The sequence below is a fragment of the Beta vulgaris genome, chromosome 8, assembly GCF_026745355.1.
Source record: "Beta vulgaris subsp. vulgaris cultivar EL10 chromosome 8, EL10.2, whole genome shotgun sequence".
In the NCBI taxonomy this organism is placed as follows: Eukaryota; Viridiplantae; Streptophyta; class Magnoliopsida; order Caryophyllales; family Amaranthaceae; genus Beta; species Beta vulgaris.
Window position 1 is genome coordinate 7,956,593 of NC_079209.1, and position 24,079 is coordinate 7,980,671.

Consider the following 24,079-nt stretch of genomic DNA (forward strand, 5'->3'; position numbering starts at 1 on the left):
TCTACTAAAGACTTACAAGATGAATTTACGTGGAGTGAATCAAAGTCTGGTACCCAGCGGGTCAAGGAAGTCTATGCCTACCTCCTAGTACAACAAGGTAAGTTAGATACGTCTCGAAGTACCCAACAATTCTGGCATAAACTCTGGTCCTCTTATATCAGCCCCAAATGGAAAATTTTCACCTGGAGACTGCTAATCGGGCTCTAGCCACCAACTCCAACATGATTAGAAGAAACATACCAGTCCATGCAAATCGTTACCTATGCAAGATGCATATGGAAAACGACCACCATCTTTTCCGGGATTGTGCCGTATCAGCACGAGTCTGGGCTTGCTCCTCTTTGGGCATAAAGTATGCTCTAATCCCTCAACACCTATAGGAGAATGGATTCAAAAATTCCCTGAAGCTGTTTTGGAAAGAAGACGGTGTGAGCTAAGAGAGAATAAAAGATTTCATAGCCACCCTTTGGGAGATATGATTACATAGGAATAACGTCGTCTTCAGGAACTCGGACAAAACCGTGTTTCAATTCTATCATGCGAAGATGCACTCCTCAAAGATTATACAGAAGGCACCAAACTCAGAGAGTCACATATAACTCCACCCCACTCAGGCACTAACAACAAGATTGAAGTATTAGTAACAAGCAGCTCTTGTCAACGATAAATCTACAAAAAATCCTAGTAGAGGACTTGGAAAAGGTATAAGCAACAACTGCCATGAGCTGAAATCGGATGGTCAGCCTCCATAAATGATATTCAAGCATTCGCAGGTAATGCTAAGATTATGGCCCTCACGCCTCTTCAAACAGAAGCCTACGCGATGTATCAAGGATTACGTGAAGCATTCAACAAGGGTATTAGAAGTGTCAAAGTTCATTCCGATTGCACAGAGCTTGTTCGTGCAATTGAAAGTCAACATCAGCCTTTTGAAATCTCTGTTCTGGTTCACGACATTAAAGTTTTATGTAGTAAATTTAACTATTGCGTTATTCGTAAGGTGAGTCGGCTAGAGGTTGCTCCAGCCCATGATCTGGCTACTATGGCTAGACTCGGTAACTGAATTAGTTAAGCCTTTTGTCTGTTTGTTCTTGTCGCCAAAAAAACAATTAAAATGAAACGGATGGAGTAATTTTTAATCGTTGTTTAATTATTAAGGTAACCTAATAAATGACGTGGGTCTTAGATTTTAAAAGAAATGTTTAAAGTATAAAAGTTATGGTAGGTACAATTTTATTGTAGCCATTGTTGTTTTGTGGGTGGATTTTTTCACATTTTATTGTTTATGAGCGGTGATTATTTACCTTATCAATAATTGAAAGCTTGATTTCACACATATTTTGCTGCAATTATCAATATTAACCTTTGTATACACGCTATGTGTGTAAAGTCGAATGATAAGTGGTAGGTGATTGTACTTTTATTTTATAGTTAGAGGTATATTTGTCAAAAAAAGTAGACATCAAATTACTCAGGAGTTCTCATATATAATAGAAATATGGAAAGGGTTAACTTTGGTATTGCCTCTTACATTGGTCTATCTTGCAGACGCTTTTCTGGGCAACTTTTGCATCCGGTGAGTTACTATCTCCTCGAAAAAATTATAATTTAACGCTTAGAGGATATATTTTTTTAAAAATTAGTCATTGTTGGATCATTCAATTATATATTTAATGTTCTATTCAAAAAAAAAAAAAAAAATTATATATTTAATGTTAATGATAGAATCGGATATTATGGGCATGGATTATATGGTAAAATGATATCTTATCTTGTTAATTGGTTTCCCAACATACCTAGAACTATCTTTACTTTGTAACTGTAAATATTGATGAATGGTGCTCACTCTAATCCAATGAATTCGACCAATTCTAGCAGTTAACATGAGATGGTATATAAGATATTACCTTCTCATAAGATAATTAACATATCTCGTAAAAAAAAAAAGATAATTTATATGTGTCATAATTAGCTGAAGTTAGTTTGTATAAGTAAGATATAGTTGATTTTAATATAGTCAAGGTGAAAGATGCGCAAAGTTTGGACAGAAGGCAAAGTTTGGGATAATATTATAATTAGATATTATCATAGTGGAATAAGAAACCTAATCTAGTTAGAGTTAGGAAAAGCATATCCGAAACCAATTAGTTCTTGTATCTTCAGGCAACTTCTTTCTCTTCAGGTATATATATATATATATATATATATATATATATACATAATATATATATATATATATATATATGATCATTTACACACTCCCTCAAAGAAAATATACATATCATTTACATACAGACATTTATTTTTTGCGTGCAGTGTGTGTGATTCGTAAAATTTCTTAAAGAACCACACGATCAGTTTAGTTTAGTTTTGTTTTTCCTGAATCAACATACGATGGAGAAGTACAGGCCAATTCAGAAAGTTGGTGAGGGAACCTTTGGAAGCGTATGGAGTGCTATAAACAAACAGACGGGAGAAGTTGTTGCTATAAAGCAGATGAAGAACAAAAAATATCATTCTTGGGAAGAGTGCATAAATTTGACAGAAGTGAAGTCACTACTAAAGATGAGTAGTCATCCTAATATTGTGAAGCTAAGAGAAGTTATTAGAGAACATGATATCTTGTATTTGGTGTTCGAATATATGGAGTGTAATTTGTATCAACTTATCCGAAAAAGAGGAACAAGGCTGTTTTCAGAGGATGAAGTCAGAAATTGCTGCTTTCAAGTATTTCAAGCTCTTGCCTACATGCACCAGTGTGGGTATTTTCATCGCGATCTTAAACCAGCAAATCTTCTAGTCTCAAACAATGTTATCAAACTAGCCGATTTCGGATCTGCAAGAAAATATAATTCAGGGCAACCTTTTACACAAAATATCACTACACCCTGGTATAGGGCTCCTGAAGTTATACTAAAGTCTCCTACTTATACTTCTGCTGTCGATATGTGGGCAATGGGTGCAATAATGGCTGAACTGTTCACTCTTCGTCCTCTGTTTCCTGGACTAAATGGAGCAGACCAGATGTATAAGATATGCAGTGTGATTGGAACGCCGACAGATGCATATAACTCTTGGCCCCATGGTATAAAGCTTGCTAGGGAATGAACTACCAGTTTCCATACCTTCCTGGCGTGCATATGTCAATTGTCATGCCCTCAGTAAGTGACGATGCAACTAGCCTTATTAGGTCACTTTGTTCTTGGGACCCTTTCAAGAGACCAACAGCAGCACAAGTCCTTCAGCATCCATTCTTTCATAAATGTTACTATGTCATCCCACCATCTCCACGGACTACAGCTGCTGCCTACTGTCAACAGAACACCAACACCAACAAAAACACCCCTGTCATTGGGATCCAGGCCGGGATATGCTGATCAGAAATCCTTCGAGGAAGAGTAATTGGGAAAAGAGAAAAGGAGCTTGGATTAGGGGCAAGACGAAGTTAGGATGTTTGTAAAGACTTTTTTATTTTCTTTTTCATTAAAAGTTGCTCAAAAGCTGCTCATATTAAGAGATTGCATTATTGTAACACTTAAAAGTTCATCAATAGACTTGTTGTTGATTATCCTCCACAGAAGTTAGCATGTTAGGTTTGAGATGATGGATCTGTACTTTCAGAAGGATTTTGTCATTAATTTCATGATCCTGATCACTCATTCAGAGGGATTTATGTTAGCTTTGGATTAAATTTTTTTAGTATAATTTACTTCAGTTCACAATTAAGTTCAGTGAATCTAGATTATGATCCTGGTCAACTTGTAGGTGTTTGAGTTCATGACTAATTGTAGTTGTCCGAGTTCATGACTAATTTTTGTAGTAGCTAGCTAGTGAAAGCAACTGATTTCTGTTTCTTATGCAAAACGGGTTTTAAGGTTTAGCCGCAAAGATCAAAATAGGCAACTAAGAAAGTGTTGCAAGTTATAGTACAGTTAGCTAAATATCCATAATATTAGTCAAGGAAGCTACCTGTATCTCCATAATAATCTTTATTTGGATCTGTCATTGTGCCTTAGTAGTCAGCTTGTTATTATTTCTCTTTTCCTCATGCAATCACTTTGGCATGAAAGCACCTTGCATTTTATGTTCACTTCATGCAGCTAATTTGCTAATGACTTCTGCTTCCATATAGTCTCTTTCGTCAACAGCAGAATTTTCAGGTTGCTGCTTGCCTACTTTCAGCCCTTTAACAACTCCCAACTTTTTGATCTTTTTTATTTACACCAGCAACATATGTTACCCAATTGCTTACCCATTTACTTCATCATCAAATCTCATGGGTAGAAGATAAACATTATAATACTTCATCTTCATTAAATCTCAGGTGGTTAGATTCTTTAATTATACAGGCCACACTTTTTTAATATGTGTGGTTGCTTGAGCTCACCATTTGTACACTACTAGTACAGTAGTACTGCTAGCGTTTCTGTGGTCTTCTATCATGTCATCTGTCATCATTTTTACAAATTCTATAAAGGTAAAATCATGCTTCACTTGTAATTTTGTAATGTGATAGTGTCTACTTGTCTCTAATTGGATTAGATAGGGGGATAAATAGCTTCTTCTCTGTAGGTGGGCCTTGTATAATTGAAGTCAAATGTTACAGTAAATACATTTATTAGGGATTCACTATATAATCAATCTAGTGATTATATTGTAAGATAAGAGTGCTTAAATTGCAATAGGTTATACTTAAACTTGACAGTTGGGTGTTTTTCACTTTGATTCCTTAGCCCCTTGAACTCAATGATCCTTGCTTACAGGTGTGTATATTGCTGCTACTAGTTTAATTTATCTAATACTACTACTATTAATTTTAACTACTCGTGCAGTTTTCCAGCATCTAAATGATGATCGATGAGCATGATGTATGAGCTCCCTTTCATCTCATGCAGTTTTCGGACATGTAATTGATGATGATCATGTTCAACACTATCACACAAAACCATAATCATCATGGGATTGTTACATGTTTTGGTTTTGTGTCGAGCATTTAAATTAGAATTACAATATTTCATTTTTAACTAATTTGAATTTGGAAGTGGTTATAAATGAAGAAATGGAATGCCACGTTCAAGAAACTAGTTGTTCATTGGAAAGGCAAGGAAGAACTTTAGATGTGGAGTGATTTATTGGAGCATTTTATATGTAGAAACTAAAAACATGAATTTTGTTTAGTATATTAGTAATCAGTTAACATATTTGTAATTAGGAATAGGATCACGTGAAAACCACTCCTTATGTTGAAAACTGAAAACTGCAACAAAATGAGCAAAAAGTTTCTTAAAATGAGCAAAAAAAATAAAATGATAAAAAAAAAGTTCTCAAAATGAGCAAAAATATGTAAAATAAGCAAAAGTTTCTGAAAATGAGCGAAAATATAAAATGAGCAAAAAACATAAACAAAAGTTCATAAAATGAGCAAAAACTTCATAAAATGAGCAAAAGTTTGCTTAAATGAGCAAAAGTTTCTTAAAATGAGCAAAAATCTGTAAAATGAGCAAAAAGGTCGATTTTCAGTTTTTCAACTTAAAATTAGTTTTTAGACACCGTTTGATAGGGCGTAAAATATTTTCAGTGTAAAATGATTTTCACGGAAAACAATTAATGAAATACACAATTTCAAAATTAGTTTTCCGTTGTTTGGTTCCATGTAAGAAAAATGATGAAATGAAAGGGAAAGTAAGGAGATACTGAGAGGATTGTACAAGAGTGATAAGGAAAACAATTTTCCCTTCATTTTGAAAGAAAAATGGTTTATCGTTGGGTGTGTAATTTTACCCCAAGGAAAAATGGCTTTACATTCTTTTGCCAACCAAACAATGCAAAACTGATAATAGAGGAAAAAAGTTTTCCGGAAAAATGTTTTACCCCCTACGAAACGGAGCCTCCGTGAATCCTTGCTCTTTCTAATTATATACTTTGTAAATTTGCAAATGGGTGTACGTGGATATTATATGCATAATCTCTTGGCCCGTTTCGCTTCCAGAAAGGTATTAAAATAAGCAATCGGACTCCAGAGGCCCGATTAGTAGAAATCATCTCAGGCTATTTTGACGAACTTCGGCATCGAACTTATCCGCTAACCTTCCTACGTCATGATCTATTGATATGGTTTTTAAGTGTTGCAATAGCCCATTTATGAAGTAGTGAATTTAAAGACTTTAAAAAGTTATTATATGCTAAAACACTTTCAAAGGCTATTATACGCATCCTTTTACACAATTATTTACATTTAACAATTCATGTTTTTTTACTTTTTGTATATTTTTAGATCGAGTTTGTTGATTTTTTATGTATATTTGTACGTAATTCATTTCGTTAGCATATGACAATAAAATAAAATATGTTTATTCGTAGTATTTTTTGAATATAGTCTATAATTCTACAAGATCTGTCAACAATTTTTTTGAATGTCCAATATAAATTTTCAGTTTTGTTTAATGATATTTGGTTTATTCTTAATTTATCTCGAATCGAGATTGAGCTCAAGACGAGCCGAGCTCGAGCATTGAGAGAAACGCATTAGTTTGAGTCGAGCTTTACTTATCGAGCTCGTTGAGCTCACCAGCCAAGCCGAGCCCTGTACAGCTCGGCTCGACCCAGCTCGTGCGATGAGCACCCCTAATCATGACATTTGCTTAAACATAAACAAAGATGTAGTGTCTACATGATATAGTGAGTGTCTGAATGGTATAATGAATTATTCATAAATGATGTAGTTTCTGCATGATATAGTAAGTTTTTTTAATGATATAGTAAGTTTATTCATAATATAGTGGGTTTTTTTGATGATATAGTGGATTATTCAGAAAAATGAAGTTTTTGAATAATACAGTAAGCATCTGCATGGTATAGTAGTGGGTTTCTGAATGATATAATGAACTGTTCAATAATGATACGTGTACACTAATATTAACGTGAATCGAATCCACGCAAGTCAGATGGAACCCTCGATACATCATACCCCTTCCCCTTATTTCGTCTTTTTCGCTAGCTGTGGGGATTCATGGCCTAATTCACAATTTTACCGACACCACATGAGCGCCATCATCATCATCAACGTCCATCATCATCGATGTATCGATGCCGTCATCATCATCCATCTTAGCCATCTGATTTTTTGTGTTATTGTTTCTTTGTGAATCCAATTTTTTTTTTCAATTTTAGCCATGGATTTTGCTACAACAAATCACAGAACTTTATGTATTTAATGACTTCGGAGCACGGCTTTTTTCTGGTGCCCCGTCCGAGGGCACTTCATGACCCGCTCAAAATATTATGGAACTCTCATGTATTGAGCGAATTGGAAAGAAGCGCCCAATTCGTTTGTGGTTGGATAGATATGCACGTCGAGTAAAGACTATCTTTTTCTTTTTTCTTTAGTAGTTACTCAAGCGCTGCTCACACTTACTCATTAGAGATTGTATTAGTCCAACACTTAAAATCATCAACTGATCAAGAATTACTTGAAATTCTTTGATAATGTTTGTTATATTGATAAGGATTATCAATAAAACTTGAAAGGAAAGAGGAGAAATTAATAACGTGATAGAGAGCGGAGAAAACAATTGTGTATATATAATATATTACATATTAGTAAAAATTACAACAATTAAATTTTATTAATTTTCTTATATCAATTTTTACTAATATGCAATATATAGATATCATTAATACCAAAAAAAAAAGTTGTCACAAGATACAATTAAACAAGACTAAATCAAATTCGTCTTCGAAGAAACTACAATGAACCAGATCGAACAATACAACACAACCCTCTTGTATTTGCTGAATCAAGCAGCTATTGATGAGAAAATCTATCATTCTGATATAGTTTGGAAAGAACGCATGATCAGGAACACATGATGGTATTAGTATAGCCGTATATGACATAATTCTCCTTCTGACTCATCACAATAAATGGAATAATTGATTCTAATAAACCAACTTTTGGGCTGTTCACTCAAAATAATCCTACCTTTTGATTATCCTCAAATAATCCGACCTTTTACGACTATCCGCTCATTTTCACCCATAAAACTGGTTACCTTATGAAATGGTAAATTTTCTTTTTTTTTTATCCTTCTTCTCTATTCTCTCTCCTTTATTTCACTTTACCCCATCTCCCCTGCCTCATCAGTCACCAACAACTACCACCACCTGCAGCCTGCGACCACCCCCACCCCCACTCCCTGTCGGCTGTAACCACCCCCGCCTCCACTCCCTGTTGGCTGCAACAACTCTTGCCCCTAGAATACAACCCCCGACTATCAATCTCTATACTCCGTCCCTGCGAACAACCCTTCCCTACCCCCAACCCCCTACAAACAACCCCCCCACCCCCACAAACAACCCCTCCCCCACATCCACCCCCACCCCCAGCAAACAACCCCACCCTGTCAAGAGATGTTTTTGAAGGGGGATACAAAGTGCTACCTTCACTGTCTCATCAGCTTTCCCAAGCTTATCCATGTTCTAAATTATTATACTTTATTATAAACTTAACATCAATCAATCAATTTTGGCTCACCAATATATAATAATTTAGGATTCTTGATAAACGGTTGTAGGATTGACTTTGAATTTCCTGTATCTAACTCCTTCCCTAGTGAAAAACAAGGGATGAACATAACCATCCAATTTCTTAACACTACCATCTTTTACAATATGAAGAAGTATATTTCTCCCACTTTGAAAATATGTCATTCCGAACCGTATCTACTACACCTTGATCATAAAAAACAACAATCTATAATCGTCTATTATACAACATTGTTAAATTAAATTAAACCCCTAAAATCTGAATTTTTATAGCTTAGAGTAAAAGCGGAGAAAAAAGGGGGAAACCGAATTTATTATCAATCTTAAAACTTCGATCGAAATTACTGCTAAACAAACCTTTAAAATGTTGGAAGATCCGACTCCGAGTTTCTGAATTCGTGAAAAAAGATTAATTCGTCGAGTTTCTTATTAGATGGAAGCTAAAATGAATGAATTTAGAGAGAGAGAAAGAGAGAGTTTGTGGAGTGTTAGTTTTAGTTGAGGTTTAGCAAATAGTTGGGGAAGAGAATTTGTGGCAGGTGGGGTTGGTGGAATCGCCTGAAGTATTGTCGGATTCCGATGATGAGAATGTTGGAGATGAGACTGAGGAGGAGTAGGGACTTAAAGAAGAGATTGGGAGAATAGAGTAAGATTGGAGAGAGGGTGAGAGAGATCAAAATTCAGGAAGATTAATTATTTTAATTAATATTAAAATAGATTAATCAGATTAGAACAAATGAGAAAAAGACACGTGTCTAATTAATCTATTCTAATGGTCACCAACATGTTTCAACAGGTCACAGTTCAATATGAGCGGATTGTGCTCGAAGGCCGGATCATTATGAAATAATCAAAAGGTGGTATTATTTTGAGCGAACATGCCAAAGGTTGGATTTTTATCATAATCAATTTTTTCCACAATAAATAGTGCTTTTGATCATTTTTATCGGAAATTTTCTTGTTTACATCTTCGTCTACATTATTACAAGTTAAGTCACACTACAAAATCCATTTAACACTCGAGAGATGGGACCTCTTGCAAAGAGGCCAATGATTATTAGATCAGCAAAGATGAGTTGAATTAGCCAACTTTGTTAATTTATAAAAAGTATATATTAAAAAAAAATTAAGGAGAAAAAATGGTATGAAGATTAACAACGAAAAGTTGAAGAGTCATATCGGCCAACAAAAAAATGATGATGATGATAATGGTTAGCACAATTAAGTAACAAAATATGAAAAATCATCACGGCCAAATGAGGAACGATACGCAAAGATGGATGCAAAATGTATACGTCCCAATATGTATATTATAGAAAGTCGAAGAATAATATTTTTAAACCCAAAAAGAAGGATCCTCATTAGCCACTTAATCAAAGTTGACTTCTTAGCTCACTTATCATGCCTTAATGCAAGCACTAAGCAAGTCAACTACCTTAAGCTTCTAATAAGCTTTAGCGATTACATTCCTATCAGGTAAGTAAAGAAGTCGCTCCACCGAGCTATCGAACTTTCGCATATAAAAGAGTGAGAATGTCTTATTTAGCAAAGAAAGCTATAGCGCATAGCGCAACCAAAGAATAGTACGATATTTCGAGTTTTATGAAAACGGCGCTCCTAAACTGGCCTCCCCTTCCAATTCAAGAGTTAAGAAAGGCTCACAAGATCAAGAAAGCTTCATTGACATCAAACTTTCAAAAAATTTAGAAGAAAAAAGGGAAGTATTGTAGTTGATCTAAAGGTTGGGTTAAGAGTTGATCCATCACTCTGTTAGAAGAGCAACACATGTCCAATAATGGTGTCACATTTGTCAAAAATTGCATTTGCCCAGGTACAAAAACGCAGACAATAATGACAAAAATGTCAAAAAAATGAAAATAAAAAAATAATAATAACTAAAAATTGGTAGCGGTCATGTATATACGACTGAGACAAAAAAAATGATCACATGACAAACCAAGGTATCTAACGGCCACATAACAGACCAATGATTGAAATGGTCATATGCCAGATCAAATTTATCAACCACATAATAAGCAAAAGTCATGAAGTGGTCATATGACAGACCAAGGGCTCTTATCGGCCACACAACAGGCCAAAGTCATGAAATTGTCATATAATATACCAAAGGTTCTTATCGGCCATATAACATATCATAAATTGAAGAACACTCAAATGACACGCCAAATGCGTATTGACAGTACATCATCGCATCCGAAAAAACCTCACAGGTACATCTAAACACCAATATTCTCTCTCTCGAAATCATTCACGGACATAATACTGACTTGAGCGTCGTAGGGGATTTTCTCGGCACCCCCGGGTAGTTTATGTTTGCTGCCTTGCAGGGTTTCTATAACGGCCACGTGAGGTTTTCGATCGCGACCGCAACTTTCAACACAAAGCGGTCACCCGTTTCACAACTAAAACAATAGTATTTGCACTTTTTTGAAGGGTAGACAAGATGAAGAGTTCTAACAGGCCGAAACCTTTTACTAATCAACTCAAATCTCACAATAGCGGGTTAGACATTTGGGAAAGTGTAGGGGGATTCCCCTCACCCACTACTCCAGGCCGGAAGCTAGAACATTAAGGTTGAAAGGTGATCTTCTTTTTTTTTTTTTTTTGGCCGCGATCTTCTTTTTACTAGACCAAACTTAGCAATGGTAGGTAGTACTTGCACTTGAGACATCATAGATTAGTGAGACTAGATATATTGCATGATTGTCAGTGCATGAGCAATTCCTATTTACTAGATAATACTAGAGCAGTGTTTGGATTTAAAACTAATTGATGGAAAGAAACACGATATAACATTTAACTGTTTTTGTTCCTGGCCACTATTTAGACAAAATTGAAAAATCCAATGCAAGTATTTGTTAACCAATTTCTAATTGTAAGAAGACCCTTACTAAAATCAATTGTTAGAGTTTGATGCATCTATAAATCTCCATCTGTCTATTTACAATTTTTGTCATACACCCGAGTGTTATTAGTGTAGTACTATGAATCTATGATACACGCAAGACTCTTTTTTTTCTACAATTAGCCTTGATCGATCTATGGATGAAAGTTTCTTTTCTCAAATGCCACATTTTTAATTTCTTCTTAGCTAAATCTTGCATTCCTCTCCTTCTATTCATCATCTTCCATCCACATTCATTTTTTTTCTTTGAGTCCGTTTTTAAAGAGACGGTCTCACATTAGTGTTAACGTGAGACCGCTGATGTCATGCTGACATCACGCGCGTGCATCAAACCAGCAGTAGGATTTGTTAAGCGCTTGCACCTATTAGTTATGCTAGTCTTAAATTGATTCTGGATGAATTAGTTAAGTGTTGAAGTATATTAGTTAGTCACTGGAGTATATATTAGTTAGTCGTTGGAGTATATTAGTTAATCGCTGGAGTATATTAGTTAAACGTTGAAGTATATATTAGTTAAGCGCTGAAGTATATATTAGTTATATCATAAAAATCAAATTATAATGCATTTTACTGGTCATAATTTAATATCACGCATAGATAATTATGTCTTTCTCAAAAAAACTAAAGCACTAATTCTATCATAAACCCTCCAAAACAAACCCATCATGCTCTCCTTCAATAAGTCAGACAACAAACAATTGCAACAAACCAAACTAGGGCAAAATTCACCATCTTTAACACACAAAAATATATTAGCAGCTTCAAACAAGAAACCCTTTTTCTTACAAACATTGATCACTATATCAAAGAACACTAGTGCAAAAAACCCCACCTGATGCGGTCAAAACTAGCCTTTCATATGCGATTTTGGTCTGCATCAGGTGGGGTCCCAGGTGTGGTGAAGGATAAGTTGCCACTTATTCTAACTTGAAGCTTGTGCACCAAAACGCTCACCTACAAGCGAAAATCAAAATATGATCGGAGATTCGAGATGTAGAATATAAAAACGAATAACTAAAATGAAATAAAAACAAAAAACTAATCACAAAATATAAACTAATCCATCTATAAAATTAATAAAACAAAGGAAATAATTTAACTATGAAATTAAAAGCTACAAAATGTAAAAACAGGAAACAAAGATTCAAATAGATGAAAATAGATAAAATAGAAAAATAATCTAAAAACTACCCCTAAAATTGCCATAATTCTCACTTCTCAAACTCCCCCCAAGCTAAACTTTTACTCGTCCTCGAGCAATATAAGATGATACACAATGGTAGAGAATGAATTTATTCAAACAAAGCAAAAAAAAAAAAAAAAATATGAAAGAAGATATGAAAATATACACTAACTCACATTCGCAGGAATCACGATTGCATTTAGCATATATATGCAACAAGCTCTTTGAACCCCTAGATCGCTTTAAAGGGAGAGTGAGGTCTTGCGAGGGTTTCCTAGCTAATTCTTAAGAGGCTTAACCCACAACTCTAATCAAGCACAAACATAGATAATAAGCCAAAGTCATCTATTGGAACATGGTTCACAAAGCAATGGACGATCTATGCAAACTTTTAAAGCATAACCATCATCAATATGTATCAATGACTTAGGAATATAGGGGATAGGCTAATCATGGTGCAAGTTTGACACTACTAAAAGTTTTAACCATCAATTAGAGTATACTAAGGCATTCAAGAGTCACAACTCGTTCTCAAATAGATGAAGAAGGTCCCAAGATCAATCCTAACTAGTGCACATGAACTCCCTCAAACTTGACTTCCGTAAGAGAAAACCATGATTATAGGATTAGAACAGTTGAGAAATAGATCTAGAATCTCAATGTTTAAGCCACAATGTCATTCATCATTACTAGAGAATCTACTATTAAAGTTTCAATCTCCCACTTAATCATTTCGATTAACCAATTTCTCAAGGACATGTGGTAATAACCACGCACTTATTAACTTTTTTTGGTTTTTTGGTTTTTGTTTTCATGGACTTTAATAGGCTTTGTATGCCTTATTGGCTTAATGCTTTATTATACATCGAAAAAAGTCAGACATTTTTGTAATGCAAAGGTTGACTTCATATGATTAGCAACTTGCAAGCCAAAAGTCAACTTATGAGTGGAGTAAGTTATAGTAATATAAACTAAAATAATAACTTAATAATACTCATTTAAAAAGAGTATAAATTAACTCTATATGTCACCCTTCTCAACTAATATGCCTTCATCATCTTGCATTGTTCCTTAGGAGAGCTTATTTTTCCATAATTTAGTGGGTATGATTCTATTTTTCTGCATTTTTTTTTTATATATGTAGCTCACTAACTCCTAAAATTTTATGTATATTCTTCTAAATTGAGTATGTATGATTCTATTTTTCTTTGTTATCTACAAAATATTGTAGTTTATAGACAAAGGCCTGTCACTTGTATTAGTTGTGTACAGGGCTATTAAAAATTTATCACTTAAAACTATTGAAGATGTTGCATGCATATTTTTCAGCAGAAACCAAGAGTTAATACATCAAAATCATGCGGACATTTTTCTCGAATAACAGGTAACCCCACCCTCTAATTTTGTAAACGTATTAAGGTATATATTATATAGATATAGTGGTCATTTGATTGGACTTAGTTACATTTGCCAGATATAAAATTGTGATATTGACTCTGACGAATGCAATTTTATGATTAGTGTAGGAATAGGATGATTGTTCAAAGGCTGCGATAATATTGTAGCCATCACAACTATTGAAATCTTAACCATTTATATTTATAGGCTAATCTTGCTCATTGATTTAATTAAACCTCAACAACATAGATAAATGGAGATAATGCTAGTTTCAATGAGAAATGAAAATAAATTTAAGTCACTTGCTTAGTCATTTTCTTCTTAGAGTATAATTATGCATTCTTTCTCTTAATTATTTGTTATCATCATTAACAACCATGTGTGGAATATAAAGCCAATTAATATATACATATTTACTAATGTGCAAATATTAATCATAATTTAATAATTAAGTTAACTTAATAAATGGCGTGGATCTTAGATTTTAAAAGAACTAGTTTAAATAATTATACAAATTAGGGTACGTGGCTACAATAGAATTGTAGCTATTGTAATGAATTTGTCCACAGGAATAATGTGGGCGGATTTTTTCGCATATTATAATTTATGAATGGTGATTCTTTACCGGACCCGATATTTAAAAGCTTGATTTTCACACATGTTGCTGCAATTATCGAGTCCACTCATGGTACACCCGGGTGTACCATGCTCATGGTACACCCACGGGCATTTCTGTAATTAATTGCAAGCTGAGAGGGCACGCTGGTAATTTCGGGGCAATAAATGACAAAAAACAAAAAGTGAAAATCTGAATCTAATTCTTCTTTCTTGCTCATTTCTCTCAATTCTTGCTCACCATAAAAATCTGATTTTCAATTCTTCTCTCTTTCCTCCTTCCAAACCTTCCAAACACAACAATGGAGATCTGAAATTCGCGAGATGAATGATGAGATGATGATGACGCGGACTCGAGATGATGATGATGCGGCGACTGAAGAGACCCACAACCCATCCACGACAATGATGAAGACCCACGACCCAAATCTGATTATGTTTTTGCTCATTTGTTTTGTTGTTGTTTTTCTCATTTCCCCTCAGTTATTCGTATTGCATAAACCAGATGTTTTTGGTTCTTTAATATGATTAGGACATGAACAAAATTATGGGTGCTGATTTTGAATTATCATTGTAGGAATGAGCAAATGTATTCTGCAATAATTTTGAATTCTAATGTTTAAATCAGTCAAGCATCTATGCTTATTTAGAATGATTGAAGATTATGTGCTCATTTACATAATTTGTGTTGGATGATTATTGCTGCTTAGTCAACTCTTATACTTGCTCTAGTTTTTTTTTCTATTCATTACATCTCTTTCTTCATTTTCTTTTTTGCTCACCTGTAATTAGTTCGTTTTCGTAACTGCTCATTTGCACAAAGTTTGTTCATTTTCTTAAATGAGTAGAAATACTTGCTCATCTGCTCATTTTACTCATTTGCTCATTTGATCATTTGATTAATTTGTTCATTTGCTCATTTGCTCATTTGCTCATTTTGCTCATTTCGCGAAAATAGCCTTGGGTGTACCATGAGCATGGTACACCCAGGTTTACTATAAAGATTCTCTGCAATTATCAATATATACAAAGGGTTAGCTTTGGTATTATCTCTTGTATTTGCCTATCTTGCATACACTTTTCTGGACAAATTTTGCTTCCTATACGGTTATGAGTTACTCCGTCTTCGAAAATTATAATTTAACGCTTAGAGAACAATAAATTTCAAAATTAGTCATTGTTGGAACATTCAGTCATAAATTTAATGTTAATGATAAAATAGGATATTATGTGAATTTGTTTTGTAAATAGATATCGTATCTTGTTTCCCCTCAAAAAAATAAAAATGAAATATCATATCTAGTTGGTTTCCTAACATAACAAGGAGTATCTTTACCTGTAAATATTGATGAATGGTGCTCACTCTAATCCAATGAATTCAACCAAATCTAACAGTTAACATGAGATGGTACATAAAATATTACCTTCCTATAAGATAATTAACATGTCTCGTAAAAAAAAAAAAAGATAATTAGCTGAAATTAGTAAGTTTGTAAAAGATATAGTTGATTTAATTTAGTCAAGCTTGAACATGCGTAAAGTTTGGACAGAAGGCAAAGTTTGGGGTAATGTAATCTTATAATTAGATATTATCATAGTATAATAATAAACCTAATCTAGTTAGAATTAGGAAAAGCATATCCGAAACCAATTAGTTCTTGTATCTTCAGGCAACTTCTTTCTCTTCAGGTGTATATGTATATATATGATCATTTACACACTCCCTCAAAGAAAATATACATATCATTTACATACAGACATTTATTTCTTGATTGTGTGTGATTCGTAAAATTTCTTAAAGAACCACACGATCAGTTTAGTTTAGTTTTGTTTTTCCTGAATCAACATACGATGGAGAAGTACAGGCCAATTCAGAAAGTTGGTGAGGGAACCTTTGGAAGCGTATGGAGTGCTATAAACAAACAGACGGGAGAAGTTGTTGCTATAAAGCAGATGAAGAACAAAAAATATCATTCTTGGGAAGAGTGCATAAATTTGACAGAAGTGAAGTCACTACTAAAGATGAGTAGTCATCCTAATATTGTGAAGCTAAGAGAAGTTATTAGAGAACATGATATCTTGTATTTGGTGTTCGAATATATGGAGTGTAATTTGTATCAACTTATCCGAAAAAGAGGAACAAGGCTGTTTTCAGAGGATGAAGTCAGAAATTGCTGCTTTCAAGTATTTCAAGCTCTTGCCTACATGCACCAGTGTGGGTATTTTCATCGCGATCTTAAACTAGCAAATCTTCTAGTCTCAAACAATCTTATCAAACTAGCCGATTTCGGATCTGCAAGAAAAATTGATTCAGGGCAACCTTATACACAATATGTCACTACACGCTGGTATAGGGCTCCTGAAGTTATACTAAAGTCTCCTACTTATACTTCTGCTGTCGATATGTGGGCAATGGGTGCAATAATGGCTGAACTGTTCACTCTTCGTCCTCTGTTTCCTGGACTAAATGGAGCAGACCAGATGTATAAGATATGCAGCGTGATTGGATCGCCGACAGATAACTCTTGGCCCCATGGTATAAGGCTTGCTAGGGGCATGAACTACCAGTTTCCATACCTTCCTGGCGTGCATATGTCAATTGTCATGCCCTCAGTAAGTGATGATGCAACTAGCCTTATTAGGTCACTTTGTTCTTGGGACCCTTTCAAGAGGCCAACAGCAGCACAAGTCCTTCAGCATCCATTCTTTCATAAATGTTACTATGTCATCCCACCATCTCCACAGACTACAGCTGCTGCCTACTGTCAACGGAACACCAACACCAACACCAACAAGAACACCTCTGTCATTGGGAGCAAGACGAAGTTATTTAGGATGTTTGTAAAGATTTTTTTTATTTTCTTTTTCTTTAGAAGTTGCTCAAAAGCTACTCATATTTGCTCATATTAATTAGAGATTGCATTATTGTAACACTTAAAAATTCATCAATAGATCACACATTTTTTATGACAAGGCCTGCAACTTTATCCTGTTAAGCAAATCCTTTATATCTTGTTCATTATCCTCCACAGAAGTTAGCATGTTAGGTTTCAGATGATGGATCTGTACTTTCAGAAGGATTTTGTCATTAATTTCATGATCCTGATCACACATTCAGAAGGATTTTTGTTAGCTTTGGATTAAATTTTTTTAGTATTTATTTAGTTCAGTTCACAATTAAGTTCAGTGAATCTAGATAACGATTCTGGTCAACTTGTAGGTGTTTGAGTTCATGATTAATTGTAGTTGTTTGAGTTCATGATTATTTTTTGTAGTAGCTAGTGCAAGCAAATGGTTTCTGTTTCTTATGCAAAACGGGTTTTAAGGTTTAGCCGCAAAGATCAAAATAGGCAACTAAGAAAGTGTTGTAAGCTATAGTACAGTTAGCTAAATATCCATAATATTAGTCAAGGAAGCTACCTGTATCTCCAGAATAATCTTTGGATCTGTCATTGTGCCTTTGCTTAGTAGTCAGCTTGTTATTATTTCATCTTTTCCTCATGCTCTTCACTTTGGCATGAAAGCACCTTGCATTTTATGTTCACTTCACGCACAGCTAATTTGCTAATGATCTGACTTCTGTTCCCATATAGTCTCTTTCGTCAACAGCAGAATTTTCAGGTTGCTGCTTGCCTACTTTCATCCTTTTCTTCTGAAATTAACTCTGGTTATGATCTGCATTAAGCTTGACAAACAATAACTGAAAGTGTATTTACGAAAATGGGAAAGAATGCTCTATGAAGATAGTGGTTCAATTAATGATGCCCAGATAATAGTTGGCGGGATATTCTCTGATCGAATTCTTATCAATCCAACATATTTTACTTGTTTTCCCTGATTTGATTGTCTCGTTGTTGCTCAAATGTTTCTTTTCAGTATAATTGCTGAAGTCTGACATTAAATGTCAGACAGTAGTCCTTCTATATCATATATGAGTTAGATATGTGTGCATGAACCAATCATCCTAACTTCGTGACCCAATATTTACCTTAGGATATCATTCACTTCTATTTGACACTGTGCTTCGTGACCTTTAACAACTCCAACTTTTTTAGCTTTATCATTTACACCAGCAACATATGTTACCCAATTGCTTACCGATTTAGGCTCCGTTTGGTAGGGCGTAAAACATTTTCAGTGTAAAATGATTTTCATGAAAAACAATTTACAATGGAAAACACAATTCTAAAATTAGTTTTTCGTTGTTTGGTTTCATGTAAAAAAATGATAAAATGAAAGGAAAATGAAAGGAAAAGTAAGGAGTTAGTGAGAAAAATGTACAAGAGAGATAAGGAAAATAGTTTTCCCTTCATTTTGAAAGGAAAATGGTTTTCCATCATTGAGAGAGTAATTTTACCCCAAGGGAAAATGGTTTTACATTCTTTTGCCAACCAAACAATGTAAAACTGAAAATAGAGGAAAACAGTTTTCCGGGAAAACGTTTTACATCCTACCAAACGGAGCCTTACTTCATCGTCAAATCTCATGGACTAGAAGATAAACATTATCAATACTTCATCGTCATTAAACCTTAAGTGGTTAGATTCTTTAATTACACAGGCCGAACTTTTTTAATGTGTGTGGTTGCTTGAGCTCACCATTTGTACACTACTAGTACACTAGTACTGCAGCGTTTCTGTATCATGTCTGCTGTCATCATTTTTACAAATTCTATAAAGGTAAAATCATGCTTCACTTGTAATTTTGTAATTTGACAGTGTCTACTTGTCTCTAATTGTATTATTGAAATCAAATGTTACAGTAGATATAATTATTAGGATTCACTATGTATCCAATTAAATGCATGGTTAAATTTGGTTATGCTCATCAACTGTTCTGACTGAATGTCTAAGTGGCAAAAAGGACTTCTCTTGTGAAGAGATTACAGAAAAGGATGGGCTTTTGTTCTTATGATAAGTTAATGCTGCCACTGGATGAATAAATTTATCTAGGTAACTATTTTGTAGTATAAAAGATACAGCAATATTTAGCTGCTTCTTTTTTTCTTGGTCATCTTTTGAAGTATGATTGTTTAGTATGCATTGTGAGTTATCATTTCTTTTTAAAAGTATAATTAAAGGTTTAAAGCTTGGAATCAACCTAGTGATTATATTGTAGGTTAAGAGTGTTTAAATTGCAATAGGTTATACTTACTTGACCATTGGTTGTTTTCCACTTTGTTTCCTTGTATCTTAATACATTAAAGGGCAAAGGCAACACATGAAAAACCGTTGCAATAGGCCCAAAAGTCGTTGCAGTAAACCTATTGCAACGGTTTTGAACCGTCGCATTTGGAGGCGTTGCAATAGGCTTAGTGCAACAACTTCTAGGACCTATTGCAACGACTTGATCAACCGTTGTTATAGACCAATCTTTTATGCAATGGTTGTGTGAGTCATTATTGGTTTTATGTAGATTATACGACAGTTAGGCTATTGCAACGTCCATCAGGCCATCAACAAAAACTATTCCAACGCCCATCAACAAAAGCTATTACAACTACTCCAAGCTATTATATATTTGTGACAAAAGATTAAAAATCGCTCCATAAGCTCAAAATAGTTGTCATGCTTGCATTGAAATTTCTCAAACTAATAAATTTATAAGAGTACTACAATCATGACTAAAATCTTATTGATTAATATCAACAAAATGTAATAAATCAACCAGACTAAATAATTGTTTATTGTACCACAAAATATTTCTAGCATATACATCCCTAATCTATACTAATATATTAAAAGGCGTGCGTAAACCAGGAACGGTGCCACGTGGCGCTCTCCCTAGGGAGTTTTAGATCATGTAATCCATGTACAATAAAAAAAATTAGAAATTGCATAGTATAGGTTTTGATCCCGTGACCTCAAGTTCATGTACTAAAGTTTTAACCACTAGACCAAATAGTATTTAGTGCTATTATATCAAAGTATAATATTAATAAATGAAATTTTTTTTACCCGGGGCATAGTCCGGGCCTAATAACTAGTTTCCTTCTAAATACTGCCTACAAGAACCATTACACTATATAGCTAGCTAGATCCAACCACCAATAGCGTACATAGTGAGAGATCTATGCTTGATCTCCTCCGATCCATCGATTCATTGTTCACCTAATATGATTCAACCACTGTAAATAGTTAGAAAACACTAAATTAATTAAGCAATTAAATTCGAAAATGGAGAATAAATAGTAATGGAGTAAGAGTGGAGATATATAGAAAAAATAGTGGAAAATATATTAAGGCGAGTCAAAATCGAGTCCATTATAATGGACTAATTACATTAACAATAAAGATAGCAAGACATACAACTTTCTATAAAACCTCCTGAAACCGTTTTTCCCACGATTTCAGCCTCCTTCTGATTTCGTTTTGAATTACTCTCTCCATAAATATTGGCGTTTATTGTTTCATTGCAACACGGAAAATTACAATCTCTTCTTCTCTCAGTTCCCTTACTCATCTAATATTCTAGGCAATATTCAAGAACATTCTCAATTTGTTTTTCTGCCAACACCGGAAACGCAGAAACCGTGTATCCTTGAAGGTTGATTGCTCAGAGTCCGTGCGTTGTTACGTGCCGGTTAAATTCAACTTTCGGGCAGTGATTTTCTCACGCCACGGTTATCAGATAAGTTAATTTTAGTTGTTCCAGTTTTAGGTTCCTACAACAACTAGCCTTATTAGGTCACTTTGTTCTTGGGAACCTTTCAAGAGGCCAACAACAACACAAGTCCTTCAGCATCCATTCTTTCATAAATGTTACTATGTCATCCCACCAGCATCTCCACGGACTACAACTGCTGGCTACTGTCAATAGAACACCAAACGAACACCCCTGTCATTGGGATCCATGCCGGGATATGCTGATCAGAAACTCAAGAAAAGAAAAGAAAAAGAAATTATTTTAGGGCTGGAGAAAGAGAAAAGGAGCTTGGATTACGAGCAAGATGAAGTTAGGATGTTTGTAAAGACTAACTTTATATCTTTTTCTTTAAAAAATTGCTCAAAAGCTGCTCATATTAATTAGAGATTGTATTATTGCAACACTTAAAATCATCAATAGATCAAGGTTTTCTTGAATTTTTTTGTAATTGTTTGTCAAATAAGGATTACACTATAAAACTTGAGAGAAAAAATGAGAAACGAATAAGGTGATAGGAGGGAGGGGGGACGAGCATTGTCTAGAGTTATAATTTATTTAGACACCCAAATGATTATCTTATTTTTAGTTTATTAATTTACAAAATCAATTAAGTGAATATGTTAAACATAATAAAATCATCTAAATCAAATTATGACATCATATTTGGGCCAAACAACTCGAATTTGGCATATTGGAATTTTTTTTCTTGAAATGGCTATAGTTAAAGTTGTAAGTTTGGTTAATGAACTGCTAATTGAACTAAAGCAAACTGAAATTGAACTGGATTAAACTAAACTGAGAGTAATTGTAACTAAAATCAACAGAAAAATGTTGAACTGGAATTGAAATAAACTGTAAATGAAAAACAAAAACTGAAGTACAACTGAATTGAAACAAATTGTAACTAAAAATAACAGTGAAAAACTGAAAAGTTGATTGATCAACTGAGCTAAACTGAATTAACTGAAATGATTCAAACTGAAACTAAATTGAACCTATTTAAACTGAAACTATTTTAAACAAATTTTTTACTGTATCCAAACTGAATTCACATATTACCCAAATTCATGATAGTACTCCAATCACATACAAGTTTTATCATATTACTCAAATTCATGATGGTAGTCTATAATTTGCAAAGGCGCATAAATACAAGGTAGTAATTATAAAAAAATTTCTAACCAAGCTTGCTTGGTGGGGGTGTTGCTTGGGGGGGAACTCATCTTGTCACTTTAAAGCCACAAGTTCGAACATCATTATCTACTTGACTACTTGTGCTTGGGAGTAGGGATTCCCTTATATCCCCTACTCTCAATGTTGACTTGTGTAACTGTGCTGGCTGACTTGTGAGAGTTATTGATCAAGTAGGGCACTTCTTCTTACCAATGACTACCTTAGTGGAGGTCAGAAAAAAATTAACAAAAAGTTTCTCAGAAATATTAGTATAGTTGTCAGTATATGAATTTAAACATTAAAAATGATATTATGGGTTCTCATTGTATCTTTACTGTTGAGGAAGAGGTGGTAGCTCAGTAGAGTATCACCCCGAATTCCAGGGTATTGCCTAGGGCTCGAATCCTCATCCCAACAATATGTTGGACATTTAATTCTGGGCTGCTTAGCATTATATTCAGCCTCTAAGCTGGTGTGCCCTACAGACTAGTAGCCTAGCTAGCAGGGGTTGGTGTTCGGATCAATTATCCTTTCTAATAAAAAAAATTGTATCTTTACTGTTTCATTTAATTTTCAAATGTTTAACAAATCAGAAGCATTAAACACTAGTGGAAAAATAAGGAAGGGTTGCGCTAAAAAAGGCACCTAGGGCTGCGTATTTTGACAGCAGCCCTTTCCACAGCAGCCCTTTCCATAGCAGCCATTCACTTTTTAAGTAGGGCTGCGCTTTTTAAACGCAACCCTTCTACAAGTGAAGGGTTGTGTTTTTAGGTAAAAAGCGCAACCCTTTTAGACCAAAAAAAAATATAAAAATTGAAATAATATAGTCTGATAAAGCAGCAACAACCAAAGGCGTGTAAATGCAAATCCAGAATTGATATTAAAATTTAGATTTTTATTGATTCTGATGAATATCATACAACCAAAATAATGTAATATACAACTGAAATTAAATAACAGATATAACAAAATAATGATTATTCCAGAAATCTTAGTGCTGAAATGAAGAAAAAAAACGAACAGAAATAGAAAAAAAAAGGAACAAAAATAAAAACAGAAGTTAACAAAAATGAAAAAAATAACCCTAAAATTATAGATCTGAAAATGAACTAATCTGAACAAATCGGAACATTAACGAAAATGAAAAAAAAATAACCCTAAAAAAATAAACTAATCTGAAAATGAACAAAAAATAAAAAAATAAACGAAAATTAAAAAAAAACCCCTAAAATTATAGATCTGAAGAGTTGATTTCATTCGAATCTCTGGCAAGGTCACCATTCTCTTTGTCAAACTTCATGTCATCTCCTATGCCTCTTGCTCTCTCAACATCTCCGTCTCTTCTCGATCAATATCCAACTCCGATTGTACATACAACACTCGTTTATCGTGATTCATATATTTCTATCTTTGGAACTTGGTGGTTAGGAAATTTTTTTTTATTTTCTCATATGTTAGTGTAAAGTGTAATCCAAGTTTCATTAGAGCCCAGAGGAGTTGAACTTGGTGAGAACAACGGAGGAACGCCGACGAACGGAGAAGGAACGAATTGAAGCCGGTGAGAAAGAGAAACGAACGCCGACGAGATGGGGGTG

The 24,079-nt window shown here is 34.2% G+C and overlaps 1 protein-coding gene and 1 pseudogene across 1 annotated transcript; both read left to right on the top strand.

Moving 5' to 3' along the window:
• Nucleotides 1–2,256: 2,256 nt before the first annotated feature.
• LOC104901004 (cyclin-dependent kinase F-4-like) lies at nucleotides 2,257–3,655 on the top strand (annotated as a pseudogene).
• A 12,739-nt stretch (nucleotides 3,656–16,394) lies between these two features.
• LOC104901005 (cyclin-dependent kinase F-4) lies at nucleotides 16,395–18,333 on the top strand. The gene is made up of 2 exons (XM_010688548.3): nucleotides 16,395–17,713; nucleotides 18,276–18,333. The coding sequence occupies exon 1, from the start codon at nucleotides 16,518–16,520 to the stop codon at nucleotides 17,574–17,576; it is 1,059 nt and encodes a 352-aa protein (XP_010686850.2). The 5' UTR covers nucleotides 16,395–16,517; the 3' UTR covers nucleotides 17,577–17,713; nucleotides 18,276–18,333.
• Nucleotides 18,334–24,079: the final 5,746 nt, after the last annotated feature.

Coding starts and splice junctions, on each gene's coding strand:
- LOC104901005 (XM_010688548.3), top strand. CDS start 16,518: ATGGAGAAGTACAGGCCAATTCAGAAAGTTGGTGAGGGAACCTTTGGA.